The sequence below is a fragment of the Lonchura striata genome, chromosome 2 (assembly GCF_046129695.1).
Source record: "Lonchura striata isolate bLonStr1 chromosome 2, bLonStr1.mat, whole genome shotgun sequence".
In the NCBI taxonomy this organism is placed as follows: domain Eukaryota; kingdom Metazoa; phylum Chordata; class Aves; order Passeriformes; family Estrildidae; genus Lonchura; species Lonchura striata.
In genome coordinates this window covers 76,551,159-76,578,939 of record NC_134604.1, presented here as the reverse complement: position 1 = coordinate 76,578,939, position 27,781 = coordinate 76,551,159, and the positions used below count along the sequence as shown (strand labels likewise).

General features: G+C 38.4%; 1 protein-coding gene across 1 annotated transcript in view; it reads left to right on the top strand.

Moving 5' to 3' along the window:
* The window catches only part of ABCC4 (ATP binding cassette subfamily C member 4 (PEL blood group)), a 139,707-nt gene that overhangs the window by 86,976 nt on the left and 24,950 nt on the right, over positions 1–27,781 (top strand). The window contains exons 21-28 of the mRNA XM_021530313.2: positions 6,700–6,850; positions 7,495–7,614; positions 10,971–11,081; positions 12,558–12,658; positions 14,790–14,981; positions 19,091–19,246; positions 23,189–23,278; positions 23,741–23,913. Of these exons, the coding sequence (XP_021385988.2) occupies positions 6,700–6,850; positions 7,495–7,614; positions 10,971–11,081; positions 12,558–12,658; positions 14,790–14,981; positions 19,091–19,246; positions 23,189–23,278; positions 23,741–23,913 (1,094 nt within the window). The remainder of the gene's footprint in view (positions 1–6,699; positions 6,851–7,494; positions 7,615–10,970; positions 11,082–12,557; positions 12,659–14,789; positions 14,982–19,090; positions 19,247–23,188; positions 23,279–23,740; positions 23,914–27,781) is intronic.

Genomic DNA, 27,781 nt, shown 5'->3' with positions numbered 1-27,781 from the left:
GTGTAGTTTATGTGAATAGCTACTGTGTGTGCACTTTTTGTTCCTTGAGAAAAGAGCAGTATAAGAATATAGCCAAGGCCTATTCACAGGAGAAGTGACAAACAGCACTGTTGAACAGCAAAAACATATTAACTCCTTATATTATTCATACAGGGAGATCACAGTAAAGTTATAACTAACTCCTGTAACTTCAGGAAGAAGACCTCACTTTTCTATAGATCCTCATTGCAAAGACCTGCTGCCCGAATTGCTGAGAACACTTCTGTGCAGATGTGCTTAAGGGACACAAGATGCAATAAATGAGGAGCACTTCAGAAAATCAAAGATCCTGTTCAAGATTCTGCTTCTTATAAGTAGGAAAATATATTGCTCACAGCCATTTACAAGAATGGCTATTGGCACTGTCATTTTGTATTGGTATTAGTTTCCATGTACAGTGGGTATGAGCAGGAGCTGCATGCCTAGGAAGAGGCTGTAGTTTTGGCTCTGATAAAAGCTGTTTTTTCCATGGAAAACCTGTATTAGCTAACTTACTACCGAGGCTGAAGAGCCCTGGCAGAAAACTTCTTACATGAGTGAGGATAGGTTATTCTTAGAAGGGAGATAGCCTATATATGATGTACAAATTTAGTGTGGAGTTTTAAGAGATGAGTATTTCAAGTGTTTGTCAGAATCACCAAGTCCAGAGCTTGGTTATGTGTCTGTTTCTAAAGCATCATACCTGAAAATCTCAGACAACATATAGACTCTGCTTTTTGAAAGCTGCTGTTACAGTCAAGTTTTGCATGAGACAGTTAAGCCTCCTGGCCCGGGGTGCCCAGAGAACCTATTTCTATCCCTTCTTGTAGAGTAAGAGATTACTCATAATAGGATGCTGTTTGAATATGAGAGTGGTGGCATTGCCAACATATTAAAGTAAAAACGCTTTTTCTTATAAGGTCATTTGTTAAAGAGCAATTGCACAGTTCTCTGTGACCTCAAACAAATATTAAGGCTTCTCACTTAATGACAAAATGCATGCCAAGTCAAATGAATGAGCCTGTTGGTGGCACAGAAAACATTTGCCCTGAGGAGCTCAGTATGTGCTTGTTCACTTGGGAGAACAGTGATCCAGAGGGACTGTCTTGTAGAGATGAGAACAAATAGGAGGTGCTAGCATTAAGGATGTGATTGGAAATTTTGAATACATTTCTGGCAGATGTATTCAGCTCATTTGCAGTGACATACTTATTTAGTTAGGTAACGCCTTGTCGACTCATTGCAAATAACAGGATTGAGAGGAGATGAGAGCATCTCGGAGGACGTAAGGACAAACTTGCTCTTCTTGAAGCTTTTAGAGCTGGAAGTATTTAGTTCTTACTTTCTTCATTCAATTTATCTGAAATTATAATTTTCATTTCTTCTCCAGCTGTGTCTTTTTTTCCCCTTTCAGTGCATTGGTTGTCATGGTCTTTAAATCCCATATTTTTTCATGGATGCACATTTTCCTAAAGCTGAATAAACACTGATTGAGAGCTGTCATTCCTGTCAAAGATTGATGTCCTTGGTTGCTTCAGAAAAGGACCTTGTCAGATATGCCACTTAAATATTGTATGTACCGTGGTTTTCCTGTACTGACAAATCTTCATTGCATTTTTGGTGAAGACAAATGTGTTCCTGACAGTTTGATGCAAGCAGTAGTGTAAACAGCCATATATACTTACTTTTAACCTATTCCAAAAGAAAATACATAAATTTTATTTATAAAGCAGTTTGAAGACACGACTGCTCACCTCAATGCAGCTTCTTTAAGCGAGTAAAATGAAGTAGAATTGTTTAGGTGCTAGTTTCTCTTTAGATGTTTCCTGTGGCTTTTTGTAATAAAGGGGAAAAATGCAGAAAATCTACACTGTGGTTCTGGGTGGAGCTGGCTTGAGTAAAATGTTTATCACTCTGATCTTCTCATTGCAATGTCATCTTCCCAGGGAAACTGGTCTTCTGGTGTCCCAGTGTAACCAGCCACCTGTGCAGTTTTTCCTTAACAGAGATGCAGGTCAGTCAGTCTGGACAGTCTGGTTTGAAAAAGTCAGCTTGAAGGAAAAAAAAAAAGCATTCAAGGATAAAGAAAATGTCAGAACTGGATTAAGAATTGATTGTACATGCAGTTATTTGGCAGAGTCAACAAGGAAGTAATTTCTATCAGGGGTAGGGGTGAAGTAGGAGGAAGGGTGATGCCAAGCAAGTATGAACAGAGTGGAGTTTTGTAGTTTCTTGAAATGTCTTTACTTCAGACAGCGCAGCCTGACTTAGAGTGCCTAAAGTTAATGCAGTGAAGGTTCAAAATGAATTTGTGGACATGGGCCTCTGCTGTGATTAAATTAGTATGGCTTTGTGTCAGTTCTGTGGGCTAATATAATCCTTGGGAGTGTATATTGGGGCCCAGGGAGTAGCATTTAGGAATTGGGGCTGAGTAGATGTACTTGGCTTCTGCTTAAGTATTGGTAAAACCAATCCTGGAATGCTGCAGTTCTTGTGTGGGATTTTACTGTAGATTTGGTCATCAAAATTTAGCCTTGATGGGCTTTAGATGTTTACTTTGCTGTAGTCAGAGGACCTCAAGTAAATACAGTTAGTGGATTGTAGCAAAATATTCAACCATAGGGTCATTAGGTATGCACTTAAAGGTTAGATGAAGTTACCACCATCCCTCGACGTGTTTAAAAGATGCACAGACCATGCTTAAGGACATGGTGCAGTGGTGGATTTGGCAGTGCTGCATTAAGGATTGGACTCTGTGATCTTAGTGTCTTTTTCCAATCTAAAAATTTTACTACTCTATTCATCCATTTCTAAACTGTTAAACTAGGACAGGAGTTTCACCATGTAGGCCACATCTGGACTCCCACAATGAGGTTTTCAGGTCTCAAATCCCATCCTCTGGGCTACTCTCATTGATTAGAGATCCTACCAGGTCAACAACTGCAAGTCCAGAATAATGTAGTTCCTATGGTAGTAGGTCCTATACCATGATTTTTTGTTCTGTGGTTGTGGTACAGAAATACCTGTTACTCCTAGAGTAAGACCTGCTTGAGATAGAAACTCCAGAATATCACTCTCAGCATCTGTAAGAATAATGGAGAAGTAGGTCATCAGATGGTGAAGGGAAAGCATGTTTCACAAGTGAATGTGCTGATCAGAGCATTCATTTCCCTAGAGGGTTATAGTTGGGCATACGTGCTGCAGTAAAAGAGATTTTTAAGGAAAAAAAAAGCCACAGTAAATGGAGTGACTGACCAAATCATGAGGGAAATCTCTCAGGACTCTGGCAAACAAGAGGATAACTCCCGACAGAAACAACACGTGCTTCTGTGTACTCTAGGGATAGTGTGCAGGCTGTGTGTGGGAGATTCATCTGGGAGATTCATCTTTCTCCAGGGAAATGGAAGCAAGTTTGAAGGTTGACATGTCTCCATTTGGAAGCGTGGTCTTTTCCTGAAACTGTCCAGGTCTTTTTTTTGTCTTGGTAGCCAGTGCATCTGTTGTCTTTTATGCAAGGTGGCCTTGTTGCAGAGAGCTGTAAAATGTAATTCATCAGCTCCTGTGTTTTTGTTTCGGTTGCTTTACTTTTTTTTTTTTTTTTTTTTTTTTTTTTTTTTTTTTTTTTTAGTTTGACTGTTACTTTCTACACAGTTATTACATTTTGAATGCTAAAATTAAGAAGTACACTAAAAGGTTTGTAGACCATATTTCTTTTATGTAGGAAAATCTTGGACTTTTGATGCAACTTTCCATTGTAAGCTGATTCTGCCATGAGAAGTCTAGATACCCAGTCCTGAGTGTCTCTTGCGGTTTGACTCCGGAGAGGAGAGACTCCATACACTCATGTTGCCATTACTGTCAGCCTGCTGATTGTCTTGGGTCCTGCAACTTGCACACAGTGAAGCTGGTAGAAATTGGGGCAGTGTACACTGCAAAGGTTGGTTGTCTCTTGTGAAATTCAGGAGGTAGAACCTTTGCCTTACCTCATGCAGTGACTGCATGATTACAGTCTGCAAATGGTTGTGTCTGGCTTTCAGACTACTTCATTAAGAGTTAATTTATATGCAAGTTTGGTTTTCAAAAAAAAGAACACACATGACTGATCCACCCTATCATAAATTTTTATAATGATAAGGTGGTGCAGGCTCATCTAAAATTCTTTCCAAAGGCGGTGTCAGATTTTTACTTTAGTCATCCTAACCATCTTTTCCTTCCCTGTGTTTCTGCCGTAGCAAGGCTTTGTTTACACGAGCTGGATCTTAATAGTTTTACTCCCACTCCCACCCCCACTGGCACTTTGCAACATATTGTAGATTATCATCACTGAACTTCAGTTGGGCTTCTTTGTTTTTTATTAAAAAGCATTTGTTTTCCTCGGAATTCTTTTCCTTGAAACCGCTCTCCTCAACATTTGACTTCAGATTTGCTGCTGATGTTATGAGGAGACTGTGTACTTCAGCAACAGCTTTTTTGTGATTGTCTAGGAAGTGATGGAGGGAGAAGGGAGCAGATGTATAAAGCAGATTCAGGAGTGAATTTGGAACAGGAAGGAAGGGTATGGACTTCAGTCTCTGCTGATAAGGATGGAGGCGAGGGAACCTTTAGAAACTCACCAGCCTGTGGATGACTGGCAGGCTTGGCAGAGATAATGAACATTAGTGAGGGAAGCAGTGGTCTAGACAGGAGAATATTCGTAGGAGGCCAGGAGTCTTTATGTCCTTTCTCCTCACCCCATGATAAAAAGGAAATACATTTACAGGGCTCTAAAGAATGCCAGAGAAGTAGAAGGTAAAGGGCTGATGGCAGTGCTGGTGAGGAGCCCAGGGTGCTTTGTTTTCCTTTGTGCTGACACAGCCATGTGCATAATTGCTCCAGGTGAAACACTGTGCACTCTCATTGCCACCTTACCTCCTCCTGATGAAACTAGGTGAAATGTTTGCGATCTGCTGTATGTATCTAGAAGGTCAAACAACATGATGCTATCAATCAACACCTTAACACACAGATGAGCAGTGTAGTGGTAATGCAACTTCCTCCAGAGCTCCTTTCCAATGCCTACCTTTTAGCAGTTTTCCTTAATAAGGTTATGAGCCCCTAAAAGGTGCTGTCAGGATCTATGAGATGGGGGGCTATAACACTGATAAATCTTCTTTCAGAGCTAAGACCTCTAAGCCTAGAGCTGACTCATGCAGTCATAATGTGTAAGGTGAGTGGGTTTGCTCTTTGGTCAGGTCAAATTAGGGTAAAGTCAGAGAAGCCTGAAGGGAAAAAAAGCAAATTTAGGGGTAAAGGTTGGACTTGGTTTTGGCCTCAGTGCGCTACCAGAAGTGCAGCAGGAAATGCAATGTGTCATAGACACTTCCACTGAAAGTGTTTGAAAACCCAGGTAGCTCTCTGGCACCTACCTTGGCTGATGTGTTGCTTAAAGAGCACTGAGTTGGAAAAGTTGAAGGGATGGAAGCATTTTTGCTCCAGGACATGCATTTCTGGCACCCAGTAGACACTAATGCAGTTTTGGAATCTAAAAATCAGGCAGCCACAAAATTTAGCTGGAATCCACTTCTCTGTTTTGTGAGGTGATGAAGAAGGTGGCTGCTGTACAGTACATAAAATGAAAAATCTTCGGAAAGTATCATCATTGCTAAGGAATATGTTAATGACAATAATACAGGAATTTAATCTTGAGCTATTATTTCAGTTGTCTGGTTTTGGTACTGTATGAGTTTCTTTTTGTATGGGTTGGGGTTTTCTCCCCCTTTATAAGGAACAAATGGGCACATAGTATACCAGGATTCCTACAATACACATTCATGCACAGCTGGGTTCTTCAAGAAGTTTGTGTGCAGATAAAATGCTTTTGACTTCGTATTCAAACTGAAAGTTTGACTGAAGAATGTGAAGGGATCTGTAGGAAATGGAAGATATTATTCAGAAAGTTGGACCAGAGTCCTCTGTCCTAAGGAACAGAGTTTCCCTCATTATATCTAGTTTTTTAAGAGTAAAGTCCGCTTTACCTCACCTATGACGTTACACTCGAGTAAACCTGGTGAAAAAAGCCTTTTATGTCACTTCTTTCAGTGTTTTCTTCTTATTTGTAGCATTTCCCAATGCAATCCTTTGAGAAGAGAAAGCCCACTTTCTCCTGTCCTGGGTTTTCTTTCTAAGTGGGACAATGTTGTATTTAGGATAACATTGCAAGCCTATGTTAAAAGTCTCTCTTCCAAGTGTCAAGTCTTTCAACTCAAACTGAAAGCCAGTTTTTCACCCGTTTCTTAGCAGGAGTGAAAAAACATGCCCTTGATTCACCACATAACTAGGGTCCATTAAAGATTAGCTGTCCATTGCATTGATCATTTATTATTTTATTGTGGCAGTCACAAAATAGTCTACCAAGAAAGACACTAATTTTCAGTCAACCAGCTTTGTAAAGACTTATTTTAAAGAACAAATAATGTGGAAGAAAACCATAAACTGGAAAAATATCAATTTAGATATTAATGTAAATTTTCCAAGTTGCTTAAAAATAGATGTTGCTCATATGTTATACAATGCATCCGCTCTTAAATGTGGTACTGCTGTTTAAATATTTAAGTGTTTCAATGGTGTTAAATAGTTTTATGCTTGTTCTAAATTAAATTCTTCTGGCAAATAGTTTTTTCTTTTGTTTCTATTGTGCTCTAGACTCTCCTACAGATTTGTGGTGTGGTGGCTGTGGCTGTGGCAGTGATTCCTTGGATACTCATCCCCTTAATTCCACTATTTATTCTTTTCATTTTTCTTCGACGGTATTTCTTAGACACTTCAAGAGATATTAAACGTCTAGAATCCACAAGTATGTAGTTTGGCGGGACTTAATGTTAGTTTGAACCCTCATTATTATGTGAAATGCTAGTATTTTATAGACAGTCCATCAAAGATTTTCTTTCCTTTTGCTATGCAAATAACTTCCTTATTGCCTTGGTTCTCAACTAGTGAATTACATGCTTAAGTCCTGTTTTGCATAATGATAAACCTTGGGTATGTCAGTTAACTATCTGTAAATAAAGCTAGTTAAGAATATGCTAAGCTGCTGGTCTTTGGGACCTTGCATGCATATACTAATGGTATTTCTGACCTTATCTGACTCCTGTGCCTGACGTTAACTTGACTATGATATGGAATATTAAGCATTATGAATAACAAACATGGGTGCCTAATGCCATTAATAAAGCCCAAAGAATTTCTACAGTGACAGCTATTGTTAAAAATGTAAGAGATTTTTGTATAAATTAATCTGCCTGGCTGTCTGACTGATTCTAATTGAGTAAGAAGACATTAGTTAAAGATATTGCATATTTATTCTAAAAAGATGCAGCCGAGTAGTTTGTGTGGTTAAATATAAAGTGGTAGGATTAAAGATTAGTGTGGTACAAAAAGAATTAAATGTTGTCCTTCATCTATTGTTAGAGTTAACTCAACTGTCATTTCCCTTTGTAGCTCGAAGTCCGGTGTTCTCCCACTTGTCGTCATCCCTCCAGGGGCTTTGGACTATTCGGGCTTTGAAAGCAGAGGAAAGATTTCAAAAATTATTTGATGCACACCAAGACCTCCACTCAGGTTTGTGATGAATTGATGTGAAAAATCAAATACTTTGCACTGTAGGAGGAGAATATCTTATGCCCTCAGCGACATGGATATAATGTGCATTAAAATCAGTAGGAGCTGTGCGTTTGTCTCTTTAGGGTAAAATTCCTGTATTAGAACAAAAACATTATCTGTCTAGATTTAGAGAGTTTACTTTGGGCTGTAATATAATTTAGAATACCCATGCATATGTTTTAACAACGTATAAGATAAACATTTGAAAGTATGCCTGATAAGAATAGTTAAAGAATAATTTTTAACATTTTCCTGGATTCCATCTTTAAGAAAAGGAAAGGTGGGAGAGGGCAAAGAGAGATGTGGAGGGAACAAGCTACATTATGAAGCATTTGATACTGAGTAGAATGCTAGGAATGGGCAGATATTATTAGTATAAATGATACTGAAAAAGTTCCATAAATCTAACTTTCTTTTTTACTTTGAGCAGCTTTCAGGGTTTAAATCTAAAATATGGAATTAACATAATTGGAAAGTGTGAAATACTGGTGTTCTGCAAATAAGTAATATAATTCAGGTTTGCACTGTGATTATTTGACTTCTGTTATTTAAATGTTCTCTATTACAATGGTCTTCAAGATATAGCAGAATGCAAGTTTTCAGTTTTGTGTTTGTTAGGTAAGATTGTGACTTTGTTGTAAGACATACAAGTATATTCAATTGATGTTTTGTAATTTATAGAGTTACAAGGTTTCAGACAAGACCAGCTGATCCTTTCTGAAGTACAGTTTATCACAGGTTGTAGCATCATACACACTGACCATGTTGAGCCCAGTGACTTGTGATTGGCATAGTGCATCTTCCAGGGAGGCACTTCTAGCTTTGAATTTCCCATTTCTCAATATTTTATAGTTGCTAGTTATCTGACCAAATCAATGTTATCATTGATTTGGTTAGATAACTAGTGAGGGAAGATAAAGTTGTGGTTTAGTTTAATATTAAAAGACATCTTTATGCATAACTGTGTATAGAAGTTTCACTATACAAAGAGGACCATGACATTTAAAAGAAATATTTTTCTGAATTTTAAGGTCATATCCAGGGAACATAAAAACACTTCAATTTTTCAGTCAGTTTTGTGCATCTCCCTAACAAAACTGTCAATAATACTCCTCATGGGCAGATCATGAGCCTGTTTTTGAGGTCGAGCTTCAGTGCTTATAGTCACACTCTTCTGTATGCCTACACACTTCATCTTGGTGTCTTTCCCACCCAGCCTTTGGGATATACCATCTGGCTTAAAATGTGTGTGGTTTTTGGTCCTCACGAGGAATATGTGCCTGGACAGCAAAGGAGGCCAACACCATCTGGACTGTACTAACAGGAGCATAGCCAGGGAAAGGAGGGAAGTGATTTTCCCCCTCCACACTTATTAGCCCACACTGGGAGTACTGCATCCAGTTGTGGACCGCCAGCTCTGAGAAGCATTCTAACAAACTAGAGTGAGCTCCCTGGAGGGGCCATGAAGATAGTTAGGGTGTTAACAGGAGAGATTTCCTTGTGTGGGAGGTACTGGATTTTTTCAGTTCACAGAATACAGAGGATTTAGTAGCTGCCTTCCAGTGCCTGCAAGGATATTGCCATAAATACAGGTTCCTCACCATGGTACGTAGTGGTAGGAGCAGTGACTTGGGTATAAGTTGTAACAAGAGATGTTTAACCTGAATTCAGGAAAAACTATTTACTGTGAGCGCAGTCAAGCAGAGGCAAGGATTGCCCGGAGGTGCAGGCTTCATCTGTGTCAATTTTCAAGACTGGAACTGCATAAAGCTTAGAGTAACGCGGTCTGACCTCTGACCTGACTATGTTTGAGCAGGAGGCTGAACTAGAGATCCTGAAGTTGTTTTCACCCTGGATAGTTCTTTGATAGTAAATGTGAGCAAGCAGTTGCTGATGTAAGAGAATACCTTTCATAGCAGGTCCTGAGTTCTTAAGCCTCCTAAAGAGTTTTAAATTCTTTCCTGCATTGCAGAAGGCTCTCCCAACCAGTGATGGTTTTGTTTAGCACTTTTGGCTGAACTAGTATCTTCCTCTCTATTTAGGCCTGAGTGTAGGACTCAGGACACTTGCTTTGAACCCTTTTGAGGGATGCCTATAAATAAATTTTAAATAAAAAACATCTAGAAAGCATGCTGACATTTGACCAAACCCAAGTTTCCTTCCTGCCAGTGCCCATCTCTGTAAGCAAGCCCATGAGTTGTCAGACCACGATGAGTCTTTATTAGTTCCTATGACTGTCAGATTTCTTTCTTTATGCACAATGACCCCTGTTGCATAGGGAGGTTGCAAAATGACTCATCCAAGTTGACAGTGTAATGTGCCTCCCTGGACAATTAGGATCAGTGGAGCAAAAGCTCTATAATCTGGCTATCCCAAGATGATCAGGCTTAAAAGCATACTTACATTCTCTCTATCTTACAGATGGGAGAATTTTTTTAGTCTGAACTTTTCCCAGCACTGGGCTAAGGAACACTGAACAGTTGAAACTGCAGTGATCATTGGCAGGCAGTAATGGCAAGCAAGGCAGAAGGGGTTGGAATGGTAACCTTCTGCTGTGTCTTGGTAGCAGCTGAAACAATTCTTCTGAGTGCAGCCTAAGCAGTAAATCATGCCATGCTTTATTATGGCTGCTTCGCTTCGGGTTTTGGTCTTGGATTCAAACACTTTGCCTTCTGTATTGCAGTGACTTTTTATGCTGTCTCTTGTACCTTGTACTGCAGCAAATCTTCCTGGGATGGAACTTAGCACCAAATTGTCAACACCTGAGTGTGAGTGCAGAGTGGAGATGTCCACCTGTGCGCTTCCCCAAAAGTAAAGATGTGCATCTAATCATCCAAATACCTCTGTATAGCTGCACTGGCTGTATTGAGTAGCTCCTACAAGAGTTTAACCAGCTGCAGCTGCCTTATAAAAACTTGGTTCTGACAGTTGTCTGGTGATATGTTCTAGCTAAAACCTTGTAGATTCCAGCTACAGTAAATGCAGTTGTATTTCTGCTTTTTGTATAAGACTCTTGAGTCCACTAGAGTTGAGAAGAGGTTTCCATTTTGAGTAAGTGGATCATGCTCCGAGCCTTAATTATTTTTCTTTCTCTTCCTATTGTGGTTGCTACTGGTGTGAAAACTAAACTAGACAATTTCAGGAAAACTGGTCAGTAGCCTGATCATCATCAGTCCATGCAGACATGCACTTGAAGATGGCAACATTGGGGTTTTTTGACAATTTGTATTATTAACGTGAATAAATTTAGCAGTAATTATACAGCTTAGTTTTCTAATAATCCATTGATTTTGTCTTTGTAAAATATACTTTAGAGGCCTGGTTTCTCTTCTTGACAACCTCAAGATGGTTTGCTGTGCGTCTGGATGCCATCTGTGCCATTTTTGTTATAGTGGTTGCTTTTGGTTCCCTACTTCTGGCCAACAGTAAGTACAAATGTTAGAAAAAGTTCACCCAGTAATTACCATGTATAGTAATGCCTAATTCTTTTTCATATGTTGCTGTTTCTAATTGTTTAAAGGCTGTAATTAAGTTAAATGTTTCTTTCTAGATCATGATCTCTTCCTTAGTCTAGGGCATTGGGGCTGTATCTGCTTTCCTGCAAATCCTGGAGGCAGTTCAGACATCTTCTGGGCTGAGGCATACATCTGTCATCATCCCCAAGTGTGCAAACAAATGTGCTCTTCTGTAGTCCTCACTTTTGAGATTTTGGCTTTCAGAGCAATAACAAGAAATAAATCTTCTTCTTTTTCCCTACCTTTGTCTTTCTCTTTTGGGCCTACAGGGCTTTGCTTTTTGTACTGAAACACGCACAGAGCTGCCTCTTAACAATGCTTTTCCTTTCTGCACGTGGGACAGTAGGTCAAAAGGCAAACTAAAATTCCTAGGGATACTCTTCTCGTATCTTGGATCAGCGGCCAGATCCAGAAAGAAAATTGCCTCATAATAATACATTTTATGTTCACTGTCACTCATGAACTGTCATTAGTGTATGCATCATCCAGGATGTAATTGGGTTAGGTGTGCTAGAATGAGATAGTAATCTAAAACATGAAGGAAGAAGTAATTATCTTGGACATGAAAATTAGTGCTAATTTACTGGTTTTGTTTCTTTTCTTGTTTCTTTGGATAAGTTTTGTGTGTGCACATGTATTTTAAAATTTGAATGCTCTGTGCTGCACAACTCCGCAAATTTTTAGCTAGGTTTGATGTTACTAGAATGCAAAAAGACAAGTCAAAACAATGGTTCTGAATCGTTCCTTGTCTCTGTATAAAGAGTAGTTCTCTCAAAGTCAACAGTACTATGTTAGGATAAAGTTCAAGTAAGTCAGAGGACAATCATGTTTAATATTGGGGCTGACGGAATACGTTTATTTTGTGACAGTAGACCCACCAAACACAGTAAATGCTTTTATAAAGAGGGTAAGAAATATTCCGTCCTGTTACTTTATCTGATTGCTTATAAGAGTACAATGTTGATGTACATGTTCATAACTAATTTTGAAATAATTTTACACAATTTTTTTTGCTTAGGTTTAGGGCCTTATCTGATTTCTGTAGGAAAAAAGGGAAAAGTTAACTAATGCTCAGCCAGACAGGGATGACCCTAACAGTCTATGTAAGTTTGGTCTTGAGAATGAGCCTCAGGTTTTAGATGAATGCCAGGCCAAGGAGAATTTGGATTATCTTGTCAAAAAGTGCCCAAAATGTACCCCAAAAACACAGCAAGCAGCTGTTCTGCCTGGAGGTACTCATTGCACGGATAGCAAGTAGTGCATAACCAAATAAAATTCTGGCTGTGATGCTTCCATCATGTAAGTAACCTCATGAAAGAGAACTTAACTGAGATTTTGTGTAATTACAATGTACCTATTCGAGTCTCATTTTCCTTTCTTCTGCAGCTCTGAATGCGGGGCAGGTTGGTTTGGCGCTCTCCTATGCAATCACCCTCATGGGAACGTTCCAGTGGGGTGTTAGACAAAGTGCTGAAGTTGAAAACCTGGTAATGTTTATTTCTTCCTTTTCCCCTCCTGTGACATTCCCTTTCATGCTTGTAACATGAAGCCTTAAGGATGAGATTCTTCGTAATTAACTTAGGATATTAATACCTTAGCAAGCAATTGAGGCACTGCTCTGCAGTCATAAAGAAAAATTACTTCTTCTAGGTTATGGTTTGTCTGACTGATTTTGAATGTTTGTGAGATTAACTGTGAGGATTGTCGTCCATTCATAGTAATGTAGGTTTTACAATCTCCCTTTATAGCAGAAAGGAGACCGTTTAGTTACAGTGTAGACAATTGCATTGCAACTTGCTAAAGTTGCAATAAATTAATCCCTTTCCATAAGGAAAAATTTAAATTATGTTTTTATATTTGGTATTTATAAATTATTGTTATTTATTATTGCATTTTAAAATTTTATTTATATTCCTCATGGTATTTTTAGAGTCCTATTATTCCATTGCAAAAACTTACAACTTTTTCATTCATTCTAAGTTAACACAAATGCAAAAGCATTTGTTTATATTCAGCTGACAAGGTTGTGTGTTTTCCAAAATATATAATATAAAACACCTTTGACCGATTCACAGTATTTACTAGCATGTTCTAATTTGCCTGTCTACTTTCTTAAGATAATACGTAAGAAAAATAGATTGTAAAAAAAACATGCTAAACATAAACCTGGGATTTTTTTTGTTGTGTTGACAATTGAAGTTACTTGTAATTATAGTTTGCTGTACATAGTCTAGCAAATATGTGTAGTCCTTTGTAGGAGTTACAAAGCCATGATTAATTAATAATAATAATAATGATAATAACAAAGCTAGAATTTTTTTTGTTTGCTACCACATTGCTTTTTCTGTGCATTTTTCACACACCAGTAAACTGGTGGTGACAGATTTTCTGAAAAATGAGAAGAAAGCTTTCAGGTTTCTTCATACCATTGGGGGACATCTGTGGGAGTGTCACATGAATTGAGTGGCTTTCTTGGAGGCTGTGACTCAGGAATACCTTGAAAGAGAAAGGCCATTCACTAACGTGGCTTTGGTGTGAAATGTGATCATTTTATGGAGCTATGATTAGCATCAACTTCTCTGATAGGTGGACATCCACCAAAAATCCCTTGTTATTAAAGGGTGACTGCACCTTGGGTAGGCAAGAACATTTCATCTCCATTCTGTTGCTAGCTGGTCAAGGGCAGTGATTGTCAATCTGTACTCAGTGGTGGTGCATCCTTGTTTTCAGTCCTGTGTGTAGTTTTGGGCAGCACAATACAAAATGAAGCTGTTGGAGCATATCCAAAGGAGGGTCATGAGGATGGTGAAGGATCTGGAGGGAAAGCCTTTATAAGGAGTGGCTGAGGTCACTTGGGCTGTTCAGCCTGGATAAGAGGAGACTGAAGGAAGACCTCATTGTGGTCTACAACTTCCTTGTGAGGGGAAGAAGAGCGGCAGGCACTGATCTCTCCTCTGTGGTGACCAGTGATAGGACTGAGGGAATGGTCTGAAGTTGTGTCAGGGGAGGTTTAGGTTGGATACTGGAAAAACGTTCTTCACCCAAAATGTAGCTGGGCAATGGAACAGGCTTCTCAGGGAAGTGGACATGGCATCAAGTCTGCCAGAGTTCAAGAAGCATTTGGACAATGTTCTCAGGCACATGGTGTGATTTTTTTTGGGGGGGTTGTCCTATGCAGGGCAAGGAGTCAAACTCAATTCATGTGTCTGCCTGTAGTTCATTTGGCAGTTTGATTTCTAGCTTTATCTTTCTAACACACAATGGATTGGTGTCATCTTAGTCAAGACTGACAGACAACTCTCTTAGCTTAATTTTCTTAAAACTTATGCACATATTTAGGTTTGCAATTAATCCTACTGATGAGAAATACTTATGAATGGCTTTATGTGTCATTATAGATCTGGATCTGTTGTAGGACATGAGATGCATTCTTTCCACTTTTTAAGTTGTATAAAGAAAGCCTAGAATGGTGCCAAGTACTCTTACCTTTGTTTAAAGAAAAACCATGGAGTAATTTGCATTGAATCTCTATAGTAAAAATATTTATATGAAGGCAGTATTTGCAGTGTATGCCATAGGATGAAGCTCATGTATGTATGTTTTCCTTCCTTCCCTTAGATGATATCAGTAGAAAGAGTGATGGAGTACACAGAGCTTGAAAAAGAAGCTCCTTGGGAGACCAACAAGCATCCACCACCAGAGTGGCCTAACCAAGGAATGATAGCATTTGAGAATGTTAACTTCACTTACAGTCTAGATGGACCGTTGGTTTTAAGACATTTGTCTGTTGTAATTAAACCAAAAGAAAAGGTATGTTTGCAGCTATCTTTGGATATTCACAGAAATTAAGTAAAGATAATGAGTTGACAAGAAGCTGTGTGCTAGAAATGCATTATGATATATGTGGACACTAGGAAAACAGTACATGTTCTTTTAAAAAACAAGTTTTAGTTATATTTAATAACAGAAGTTATATCCTATTCATTTTCTGTAAGTGTAGCATAAATTTGTCTGGGAACATGATATTTCAGTCTGTCAAAACAAAGGATTAAACATACTGGATAATTTCCTTTAAAAAATTTGGGATTCTTCAGAAAGTAGCAGACATTGAAAATGCCAGCCAGGCCCCCAGAATGTTTGTTCAAATCCAAAACAAATGGAGCTACATTAGGAAATTGGGTATTCAACAGAGGGAACATAATTGGAATTGAGTATGTCAACAGGCAAGGTGAGCAAAACCAATGGAAAATAAGGAATGTACATGCTCTTGTACTGAGTCCAAAATGGAAGATAGAAGAAAGAAATACAAATCAGTTGCATAACTTCAGAATTTGGGATTTTATTTCAGTTCCTTTTGGCTACTTATCCAATTAACTCTTGTCATTAATTAGATTGGTAGCCAAAAGAAACATAGAAATAAAACTCTTTCTCCTCTGCAAATTTGACTCCTCCTCCCAAATTTTGATGCTATCCCTGTTGAAAGCGTGCTGCAGGGAAGGTCTCCCCCACAGACAAAATTAAATTAGAGCCCTGAAGTGTTAATTTGTTCTTTGCTACATTTCAAATGCAGGTGTACTTGTTTGATTAGGTGGTCTTCCCTAGGAGCATGGTTCAACTCTACAATCCTTGCCCTTGCCTCCTTTTTAACATGCTTTTCCATTCAATATCAAATCTGTTCGTTTCCCTAAGTGAACGTTTAATAACATGCATGTTACAAAAATTCAACCGGACTTTGCTGCATTGAGGTGATTTCCTGGAATTAGCAATGAATGAGTTAAAAATGGTCTCTTTGAGAAGAAGAGCCATGTGGGCCGTCTCCTTAGCTGTTACAAGTTCTCCAATCTAGATAAGAAGTTCTATATTTCTCAGTGAGAGATTGGAATGAAATTAAAAATGGAAGCAAGAGATACTAGTGATGCATGACTCAGTCCTTGTTGGGGGGAGGAGATGGAGGGATGACTGGGGGTATTTATTTTTGCTGAGCAGTTATGCTGTGGTTTTGTCATCCTGAATTTGCCCAGCTTGAAGCTATTGCCAAGATCTTTGTGTTTGCTTTTTATGATGTTTTTCACAATACTGCAAGTAGGCTGCCATTGTGTAAAATAAGTCTCCCAAGCATATCTCCTCTATATTTGTTTTAATTATGGAGAAGCATCTTCTTCAGAACCAGGTTTCCAGATCTGCTGGGGATTCTCCCTGTAGTGCTGTCACTGTTAGCTCTTACACCTGTTCAGGATCCTGACTTTCAGAGACTTCTGGTGGCTGCAGTGCCACTGGCAGCATGAATGAGTTTAAGCTTCTGCTGTGCTTGTATTTTTTCTTGTAGCCATCCCAGGGCCCAGTTTGGGAAGCTGTGGGTACAGTAAGAATGAGGGGAGGTGATTGTTAGCAAATCACTCATGGGTTAAGGTCTCTTCTGATCTGTTTGTCTTAGTATTCAGTATTTCCCTACAGAGTAGGCTAGGAAGGACTCTGTGTTTTAAACATCCTTGCTGAAGTAGTGTGGTCTGACAGAAACAGACCAGAGAGACACAAACTGCTGTGCCAGTAGCTGGCAGTGCTTAACCTCCTCTGCTCCTATAGCTGCAGCAGGGGAGGGTTAGTATGTGTAATACTGAGTTTTACACACCATCTTTGTTTCAGGGAGCTCATGAATGCTTATTGGCTAACATATTGTTAAATGCACCTTTTCCTGACAGCTCCTGGATCTGCAGGCTGCATGAAGAAGCTAGGAAGGTGCACATGTAGATTTATGGCATAGCAGCTGTGCTCCCACAATGAAAGGGAGATTGCCTGAGGGATAACAAAGACATGGGCTGTTTCAGTGGAGTAGCTGACATGCTGTAAATCTCACATTTTTTGTGCAACTCTGCTGTGAAATACAAGTGACACTTGAGTAATGATGAGCCCAGCGTAGCAGGTGTACTCCTGTGCATGCACTGGGCTTGTATCAGGCAGCACAATCTTGGCCATGTGCTTCCTGATAGGTGGCACTTGCATTTGCAGACCGGTGCAGTATTTGCACTGGCTGTTGAGTATGGGCCTGTGAAGAATAAAATTTATTCAAAAAATGGATAATGTGTATACTGAGAGCTGTTTCAAATTCCTGTCAATTTTCAGCAGCCTGTAGTCAATTGGACCAAAGATGCAAATAGAATATTTCTAAATGTTGAAGAGCATAGTCCTTTCATTTGATGCCAAACTGAAAGTGGGATTTTGACAATATGCAGAACAGCTGCATTTTTATTTTAAGTATCAATGTATTTTTTATGTTATTTTTTTCTTTATATCTTCGATACAATACTTTATATTGACATTTGCAGTGGAGCAACTGAATCTTCATTTTCACAACTCTGATTGTCTATGTTCTCTATTCAGCATTTTCTTTCTGAGCTGTAGTTTATCTATTCAGAACTATTTTTCTGTTGTTTCACTAATACAATTTAAGAGTATTAGATATTTTATCATTTATTGAAACAATTTGCTTAAACTAGTCTGTTTAATAAAAAGCACTGTAGAAATGTTAATTAGTTTATATACAATAGTACAATAATGAATGGTTGGATGAAATTGTTAAATCAGAATGTAGAAGTAGAAAATACCTTTTATATTATGCAGTGTAAGTTGCTCCTTGAAGTGTACCTTTTTAGTGTGTCGTGTATTTTTTATCAGTGGGCACTGCTGTTTTGTCTGAACTTAGTGTCTCTGACTGACAGTTCCTCCTTGCACTTTGGGGCAGTTTCCTGTGCTGAGTTTCATTTCAGCAGGCATTGCTGCATACATGTGAGTCTCAGGCAGTGGGGAATTGCCCTCTGGTGTCTGCACGTATACTCATGAAGGTTTTCATCTTTCTTCCTCCTTTCTGCACCCCAATCACTTCGCCAAGCCATATTATACATGTTTAATCCTCAGAAATCCTTCCCCATCAAATCAGTATCTTCAACTCATATTCATTTTGTGTTGCACTGCTCTCTCTGAAGTTTTCCAGTGTGCTGATTTTTTTTTTTTAAATTTAGAGATTAGAACAGAATGCAGGAAATAACAAATTCTGCCAGATCAGATCCGTGTAGACAGTTACACCCATTATCTTCTCTAATACAGTTGATTACTGTACACTGTTTTGTCTAAGAATCCTTTACCTGAATACATTTTAAAAAATTAAAAGAGAAGAAGTATTTGTTGATCTTAGTGCCTTGTCATTAAAGTTATCAGTCCTGTGTTTTTCACTGTCTCTTTTTTCTGAAAGCTTTTTTTTTTTCACACTGTGTATGTCTTCCAGTTTTTCTTTGGGAACAAAGAGAGCCCTGAATCACTGTGATTTTATTATTTGCTGTTTCTTCTGTTTGAAAAGGAATTTCATCTTGATGTCATGGCCTTGTAGTTTCAATGCTTGCTGAAGATGTCTGAAGTATGGATACAATTTATAATGGTGCTACTTTAAAGTACTTCACCTTAACCGTAGCTAACCGAAATCAGTCTCAATTATTTAAATTGGGAGTACATTGTTCCCAGAGTGCTTTATGCCTTTTTGGGGTCGAGTAGTAGATGCATGCCTGAAATGATTTGCCTAACATCACCCAGCAAACCAGGTTTGGTATAAAAATTAGCAGCCTTGAATCATATTACTGTATGCATTGAGCCACTTTATCTTGTTTACACAATAAGACACCACACATTAAGGGGAAATCATTCACCTTTGAATATGATCCAAGAAATTGTCATGTATACAAATGTCACCTGAATCCAAACCAATGTAAGGCGAGAGGATTTTTCCTCTTGGAAGAATGTTAATTACAAAGAAGTTTTATTTGGTGCATGTTCTACTGTAAATCCTGTGATGCTGTAAAAATGTTGCTTGACATATTAATTTATCCTGAAAAGCTCACAGTTTAACTGTACAGGCTTGGCTTGCTTCCTAGGTTGGAATAGTGGGAAGAACCGGAGCTGGGAAAAGCTCTCTGATAGCAGCCCTCTTTCGCTTGGCAGAACCTGAAGGAAGGATTTGGATTGATAAGTACTTGACATCAGAGCTGGGACTCCATGACTTGCGGAAGAAAATTTCAATTATACCTCAAGTAAGAGAGTGACTTGGTTTGCCATGGATGTTTTGACTATGATACTGTAGTGTTTAAAGTGCCTTGCTGGGATATGTTCCCCCTGCACCTCTGTATGCAGTAGATACAGGAACTGTAGCTAGGTGTTACTTCTACTTGAATAAGGTCTTGATTATTGTAAGATAAACAGAATCAATTTTGGGGACGTGAGCATTTTCTTACTAGTTTTGTAGCCTGTCTGTTCCTTTGGAATATCTGTGTGTTAGCTGTGTAGTGTCCTCCCATAGTCTGGGGAAAAGCAAAGAAAATCTGATAAGTATATACCAATCTTCAGCAGTTCTCTGAAGTCACTTGATCCTTTGGCAGCAATTCCTGCCTGATCCTTCCTTAGTTAGGGACTTTGAAAAACCACTTTCACCTCTCTAGTCATCCCTGTGCAAGGTGAATGGTGCTAGATTTAGAAGGAGCAAATGTGCTGCCTAGAAATGAGGTATCAGCTTTTGCTTTATTTGGAGAAGGTTGGGCAGGAGAAGACCAGAGGAACAAACTAAAGAGTAGGTCATTACAACCTGTAATAAATAAAACTTGATGAATTTTAGAAGCTGAATGCAAGAAAGGCCACAGTACAGGAAAAAACCCAATAAGGCAGTGTTGGAAATAGCTTGATCTCTCATGCTGGAGGTAGAAGAAAGGCTGTTAAAAGCAATCCAATATGTCACAGGTCTTCTCTCTAGAGTCTTACTGTCATGAGACATTGTATCAGAATAGAGTTATGTGTAACCTTAAAGCTTAGAGGGCAAAGTCTCTGCATGTTACAGTTTCATCAGAGCGCTGGTCTCTTCCCTGGGCATTTGCTCTCCAATGAAGAGGGAGGAAGAGTGAAAAGCTTGTATGCTGCAAATGGGAAGTCATATTTTGGAAAGTAGTTAATCTATGCTGTTCTATCAGGTAGAGGGAAGAGTAGACTGTAAATAAGAGGAACTTTTTGCCATGTTTACCATTATTTATCAAATCTCTCTATGTTATAACAGAATCTGTATTCAGAGTTAGTTCTGAATGTGTACTAGTCTGTTGGCAGGGTGGCAGTCAGAGTGTATTACTTTCTTTAAGTTGAGAATCTAATACAAATGGTAATGAGGCTTTTTTTTCCTCAAAGAATAGAAGTCAAAAAGAAACAGGTATGCTATTGAAAAAAGAAATTAAGAAATAGGTACTTCCCCAGCAATTGGATCATTGCCTAATGCAGGATGTCTTTTGTTTCTGCATGCTGCAGGCTTTGTTATTGCAATACACACTGGGACTAGTCATCTTTTGTATGTAAAGAGAATTTTATATGGAATTTAATTCAATTTTTTTTGTTTGTGTGTAGTGCTCCTTTCTCATGAAAGCAGATGATTGGTTCATTCAAGGTCTACAGCTTTTTGAAAGCCTTGCCCATAGCTATTGTGGGTGATTTTTTCATTTTGAAGAATTCAGCCAAGTTGAACAAAATAGGATACTGAGACAGGAAAACTGCAGGTCATATATAGTTTCTACATGTTGAATGTCACAGATGCTCAGTGTGCTTCATTCAATTACACGTGAGGTGTTTTCATACACAGGTCTGTTGGCATAGTTTTAAAACTGTTTAAATACGGTGGAACTGTATCATTTTTGTCAAATTTATATAAGGTTTGCATCATAGTCAGAAAGGTTTTGAGTGTCCAAAGGCTAGCAGGTAGCTTTTTTTTTTTTTTTTCTGTGTGCATGAGGGAAGGCTGTTTCTACTAACAATATACAAAACTATCAAGTGGTGGTACAAAGAAGAAGAGGAAGGAGGGTTTGGAATCAGGTTTCTGCTATGGTAAACTGTATGATAGGCATTGTCTTGTACTGTGCTAATAGTAGTGTCAGTAATAGCAATGTAACATCAGGTAGTTATTTTGCAGCAAATATCTTCATAATTATGTGGGCAGCTGAAAAAACAGAGAGAGAGATGCTTATTAGAACTGCAACATAAAACATGCTAAACAGAACCATTCCTAGAGAGTGATGAGGCAAGACTGAAGTTTCTTGTGTATGAGTTTAAATATCTACCTGGAGAAATAAAAATGTGCTTAGGCTTCTAATTGCTTGCTTGGATGGAGCTGTGTAAAGGTTGTGTTTGTAAATCTTTTCTATGCAAATGTTGTCTGCCTCTCTGACTGCAAGCATTTTTACAACAATTATTTACAGGTTAGTCTTATTGCTTTCCTCTCATAAACCAGACTGTTTTAAATAATAATCTGTGTCAGAAATGGTAATTAAAAAATATCCTTATCTTCTGTTGCAGTACATGTCTGTTGTTAGAACTTTTATAATAGTTGTGAACACCTTATTGCTTCAGCCTCTTCTTTGCCAACATATAAAAATGGATTGAAAAGGAAAATAAATGTAACAATACCTTCAAAATATGCCAAATGGTGTACTAAGATGTGTGTTGTTAAACAAATTAGTTTCTAGGTGTTTTTGGAGAAAACTGGTTTTTGGCCTGGAAATGTTTTGTGTTAAACCCTTTTGCTCATTCAGCAAGTTTTTAATGACATTGCTGTTGCAGCAGATACTTTCAAATAATTGGCATGTTATATCAAGAAATCTGTATCTTCTTTCATATTGCTTATGGCACGTTCTGTCTTTTTAAATTCTTTTATAGCACTCAGGTGGTTTAGAAATTCAAGGACAATAAAAGGGTTAAGGTCTGAATTTTCTGGTTTGCTGCAGCCCTTTGGAGCTGCACACCACTAGGGTTAGATGGGGAGAAAGTCATGACAGGTTAATCTCAGAGTAAACTGAGGTTACCCATTGTAAGTTAGATTTTATTTCTTAAGGGGAGAAAGGAAAAAAAAAAGAATACATTTTGCCTAAAATTTCCTTTATTTCTTAGGGGAGAAAGGAAAAAAAAAAGAATAAATTTTGCCTAAAATTTCCCCAATTTAATGAGGACTGACAACATGATGAATGGTCTCCATTTATGATTAGCACTGTTACAGCTTTTGACTTGTTTTTGTCTTTATGTGTGGTATTAAAATGAGTTTAGCCCTAAAGTCGTGTCAGTGCATGACTCTCAGGTCTGGCTACTCACATTACTGGGTACTGATCTGTTGCTTAAGAAGCTCTGAACCAAAAGTTGTTTTCCCAATCTTAAATACTACATGTTTCAGTGTGATTTGATTTGTGCCAGTTTAATGAATTATCTGTTATTGCTCTGACTGGTAGCTGAAGTAGAACAAAACTTGCTTTGACTACAGGTAAACCCACATTGGTACCTGAATGGGAGAAGGTACTGATTTGACTCCCTGGTGTATTTTGAGTGAGAGCTTTGCCCAGCAGTGCTTCAGTTCTAAGTCAGTTTGCTTTGGTGCTGTGGCAGTATAGATATGTTTAGGTTTTAAATGGTGAAAGCTGTTCCTGCTTAGCCCTCATGGTAAAATGGAAGGGCTTTTATGGTATGAAATGAAAAAAAAACCAAACATAGAAGGAAAACCAGAAAGGCATTGTAAGCTCTTTGATTCCTCTCTGGTTTATATACTTCAAAAGCAGGTTTCCAAAACTGCCCAAAAGTAATTTAGGAATATGAGCCCATTGACACTGCTAGTTGTTGGTTTTCATTAACAATACCATGAGGCTAGCAATGATTTCATATAAATATATGTATAGCTTGTGGCATCAGAACAGTGGCATGTAATAACTGTGTACAGCAGTTTACACACAGACCTGTCCTGTTTGGTAAATTATCTTCATACAGAGTAGTTGAACACTTGCCTCCCCCTCCCCCCTGCCCCTTCCCTCTTAAGCATGTAGTTGAAATGTACACCTTTGCATTTCAAAAATGATAGCTTGCTGTTGGGTATTTCTGTTCTATTGTTATAGGTTAGCTGGGATTAAATTACCTATTGCATTATAAAACCTGTGTTTATAATGAAATGCTGATTTTACTGGTTTCAGGAGCCTGTTTTATTCACTGGAACTATGAGGAAAAACTTAGATCCTTTCAATGAATACACTGACGAAGAGCTGTGGAACGCCTTGGAAGAGGTGACTTACTAAATCTAACAATGTACATCTGGTATTTAAAATCCACGTAACAATAACATTACGGTGCTTGTGTGTGTTAGGTTTTGGATGTTTTCATCAGGTTTGATAAAGGTATAGCTGTTGATGGAAAAGGGTAGACTATCATGTGCATTTGTGTATATGTGTGCAGGCATGCATATTGCTATATAATTCTTTATGAAAAAATTATCCTTTGGGATGATGCCTTGGTTATATTTTGATTCATATCTTGGTTTTAATGAACATTAATAGATTCTTAACAACATGCTTTAATGTTTTTAGAATTCTAATAACTGACACGCACTGTAATCCAACTTGGCACTTACTCATTTTGTGTCAGAATATAAAAGGCAAACCTTGCATACTTATTGTTGTGTCATCAGACACATAATAGCTGATTAAAAAGAGAGTTACTCATCCTACAATATGTTGACATGTCAACAGGTGCAGTTGAAGGAGGTTGTGGAAGATCTACCCAACAAAATGGAGACACAGCTGGCAGAATCTGGATCTAATTTTAGTGTTGGTCAAAGACAGCTGGTGTGTCTTGCCAGAGCAGTTCTAAAAAAAAATCGTATTCTTATCATTGATGAAGCAACAGCAAATGTGGACCCAAGGTAAAAACAAAATCTGTCATACTAAAATGAACTGGTTTCTCTCCTAATACAGTTGTCTCTATTGTAGAGATGAACTTAAATGCTTTATATTTCATGTACTTTGTATTGCTGTTTTATATTTTTGATGATACTATAATTTTTGTCTATTCAAAATGGGGCAATTGAGCTTTGGCTATGGAGCAGATGATATAAACTAAGCACTCAAAAGATCCCTAGTTTCAGTGCATTCCATAGTGTAGGGAGATTAATATTCAAGGTTTATTTGTCCTGCAGCCATAGATTAGAAGACAAGAATGTTCTTGAAAATGCATCTCTGTAACATCAGAATAGCCAGGAAACAAGCTGAGTTCTGTTCTGGAAGAAATGTTTGTTGGAAATAAATAAATACAAAATATTTAATTCATCTCATTCCCAAAACCCCCTAAAACTAGAAAGGTGAAACATTTAAGCAAAACCAGATACTTCTGGTTGTGAGATGCTGTCCTTTCAGATGGCTCAGATGCTGGTGTGGTAAGTTAGAGGTAAAGTAGGGGCAAGGGCAGAAGGTAAGCTGCCCTAAAAATCACAGGAATTGCAAAGCGGATTTCAAGATGTTTAAGTCTACGAGATGGACTCACTTATTCATTATTCTGTCTTGTATAACTCAGGCCAGCAGAACTTTTCCTGAATTCATTTCTATTTGAACTAGAGTGTACTTCTGGAAGAACATCCAACCTCAATAGCTAAAAAAATCAATGACAACCCCTGTTAAATTGTTCCAATAGCTGAGTACCCCCACTGTTAATTTTTGAAACATTTGAAGCACTGGTGGAAATATTTTGGAAACAATACTGCAAACGTACTGCATCAATTAGTCTGAGCTGAATACATAGTTCCAACAAACTATGGCTTGAGGGAGAACTCGAAGTCCAAAGAGGACAATAACACAGTAAGTCCCTCAAACAGATGCATTAAGGATTTTGTATGTCATCTGGATGTGACTCATTTTTCTGACATCTTCTTAGGGGAGAAGTGGTGCCACTGGTGTAGCTTTACAGTTCAGCTGACAGTGTATTTCTAAAACCTGTAGAGAAGTACATTCCCTTCCCAGAGGTTCTAATTTTTCTTTTTTTTTTTCTCTTTTTTTACTCTTAGTTTATTTTTGTCTGAGCTCTGATAGATTAACTGTGATTAATCATAGGTGTGGAAATTTAAACTATCTTACTCATCCTCCCTATTTTGGTATCCCACATGTGTGTTCTCAACTTGCACTATCCATTTAATTGATCTTGATTAATGTGTGCTGCAATATATATTATAATAAGGTAAATGTTTGTATCAACTCTAGGCATAACAATACAAATAATAACTTGGAACTTCTTTGAATTCAGTTTGCATTACAGTCATTATTACCTTTTCCTTAATGTGTTGGTATAACTAGAGCCAAGTATTTTTAGCTGTGCAATCTGATAGGAAATGCTGATGTGGGTTGCTTAACTGAGCAGTTAGGGAGGCATTTTTGGTGTGTAAGGAAAATCTCCTCCTCTTCTGATGCACAACCCCCATACCTGGCACCCTTGTCTCTCACCTGGTGGCAAGCACACAATCATATTGAGTACCTGAGATGGGAGACCATGGTGAGCTGCTGCCAGCTCTGGGGAGACTTCGCTTTTACTTTTTTTGTTTGTTTTTCTGGCCCTTGATTTCTCTCCCTCGGCAGTCTCAACTGCTGTTGCCACCACGTCCATTCTGCAGTTCAGCCTGTGTTGGACAATACTATTTTTCATTTCCCACAAACCTGGAAGCAGGTATGAGAAGACAGGGGCTAGGGGTGGCAGGAAGGTGAAGTGACATGAGACAGTGGATGCAGTGTGGTGGGCACTGTACCTTCCCATGGGGACTGAGCGGGCTCCCCACCACATCTCAGCTCAGCTAGGCCATTCTTATCTACCTAAGTGAAGGGAAGGAATTTGAAGTTCATCTTCCTTCCTCCTCATATGTTCTGGCTCACGTATTTACCCTTATTTACCTCCTTGTTCCTCATAGATGCCACCTGCTCTGCATGTGGCAGAGGTGTGAGTACTTTTTGGGGAGAGGAGGGGCTTGCCATAAAAGTTGCCCTAAATCAGACTACCTGCATGATTCATGTGATGACTTACAAACTTAATTTGATTTTATCTTCTTGGTCCATTCTCACTCCAAAGAATAAAGTCTGGTTTTAAAGCAGTTGAACTGCTCTGGAAAACTGTGTGAAATCTGGAGCTGAAAATCTTCATGTAGTTGCTTTGATGATACACAGAAACAAAATCATTAGTAAACGAGACTTTTTAAAAATACTGAATTTGTTTTAATTGTATTAACTCATATTTTTGCTTATAGAGAGCAAAACTTTTGGTGTGCAAACCACTTCCATCTTTTTACATTGGTTGTTGATTGAGTCTGGTAAAACCAGCCATTGCACATAGTTCAGTTCATTAGCCATCTTAAATCTTAAACTTGTCAGGTTTAACCTTTTATTACATCTAACTGCTATCTGTAACTCTTTCTCTTTCTGAGAAATTATCTAAACCTCTCAGAAATTGTGTAGTGTGAGAGATGCTTTCAGGAGAATCCCAGGAGGACATTAGACAGAAGATAATGACTTACCCAGTTTTCTTTCAGCAGCTTGGTTGCTTCACATTCAGATCATATTTACTCTTCCTCTTCGAATAGTTTTCTTTTGACAGTCAACTAATTCTGGTTACACCAGATCTTGGGTTGCTGGGAAACTTGGTGTTAGATCCTCAACCTGTGGCGCCTGTGGGACAGCTGTACCTCCATTCTGTGCTTTCTTATTGTATTATTCCTTGCAGTAGGGAGTGTCGTGGTTGCCGTTTTTATATAATCAGATTAAGATTGAGTTTTTATCATCCAGCAGCCCTGGTTTTGGTATTCAGGTTGCATCTTTGATTTTTAATGTACCTGAAAGATGATTGGGTTCGATCTGTTGAACTGGGTGATGAAATCACTTGGCACTTGCCCTGGACACTTGCTCAGTATGGGTAGACATCACTAAGAGTCCATTTATGCCCTGAAAAAGGGACAGAAATTATGCTTCCTTTGGTAGGTCTAACTCTAGCTCTAGCTCTAACTGGTATGTGATACAGTCTCTACATTCTGTCAGCACATAATTCTGTGTACAGATTCTTTTCTTGGTCTTTTTAGATTTTCTTAATTTTCCTAGCTTCTTCCTGAGATTCTCCTGGAGGTTACTGATGGTGCTTCTGCCTGCTGTCCCAAAAACTATGCTCCAAGATCTACCATGAACCTTGGAGAGGATCTAGCCAAATGTCAGTCAGCAGTCACGTCTGAATGAGATCTTGTACTGTGATATTTGAAGATAGAGCTATTAAGTCTGTTCCTGATTACTCTGAAGTCTCATTTTAGAACATTTGTCACACCCACAATATGGACAGCAGTTTCTTGTTAGTGATAAGCTTGTGTTCAAGAAATACCTGTTTAAGATAATAGTTTGATAGTATCTCTCTAAGAATGAGTGGATTTTTTTCTTGTAAATGTAGGAAGAGGTAGTGCTATAAAGAAGACATGTAATAAAAGAAGATAATATAAATTAATGCAGAGGACAAGGATAGTCAAGGCTGAGGCATTCTCTGAAAACAGTAGGAATAGCTTCAGCTATAAATAACTCTAAGCCCTTTGTAAGGTTGTTCTCCAAGTTCCTGAGCCAGCTATGATTCTTGTGTTCTGTAGTAGCTTTGCAGAAAACTTCACCTTGAGTCTGATGGTAAGGGAAGAAAAAGGCTTTCTTTACACAATTCTAGGGAGTATTGAATACTGAATGTTTTCTGTTTTGCTATTTTAGCCATTGCAGAGAACACATCCTGCTCTC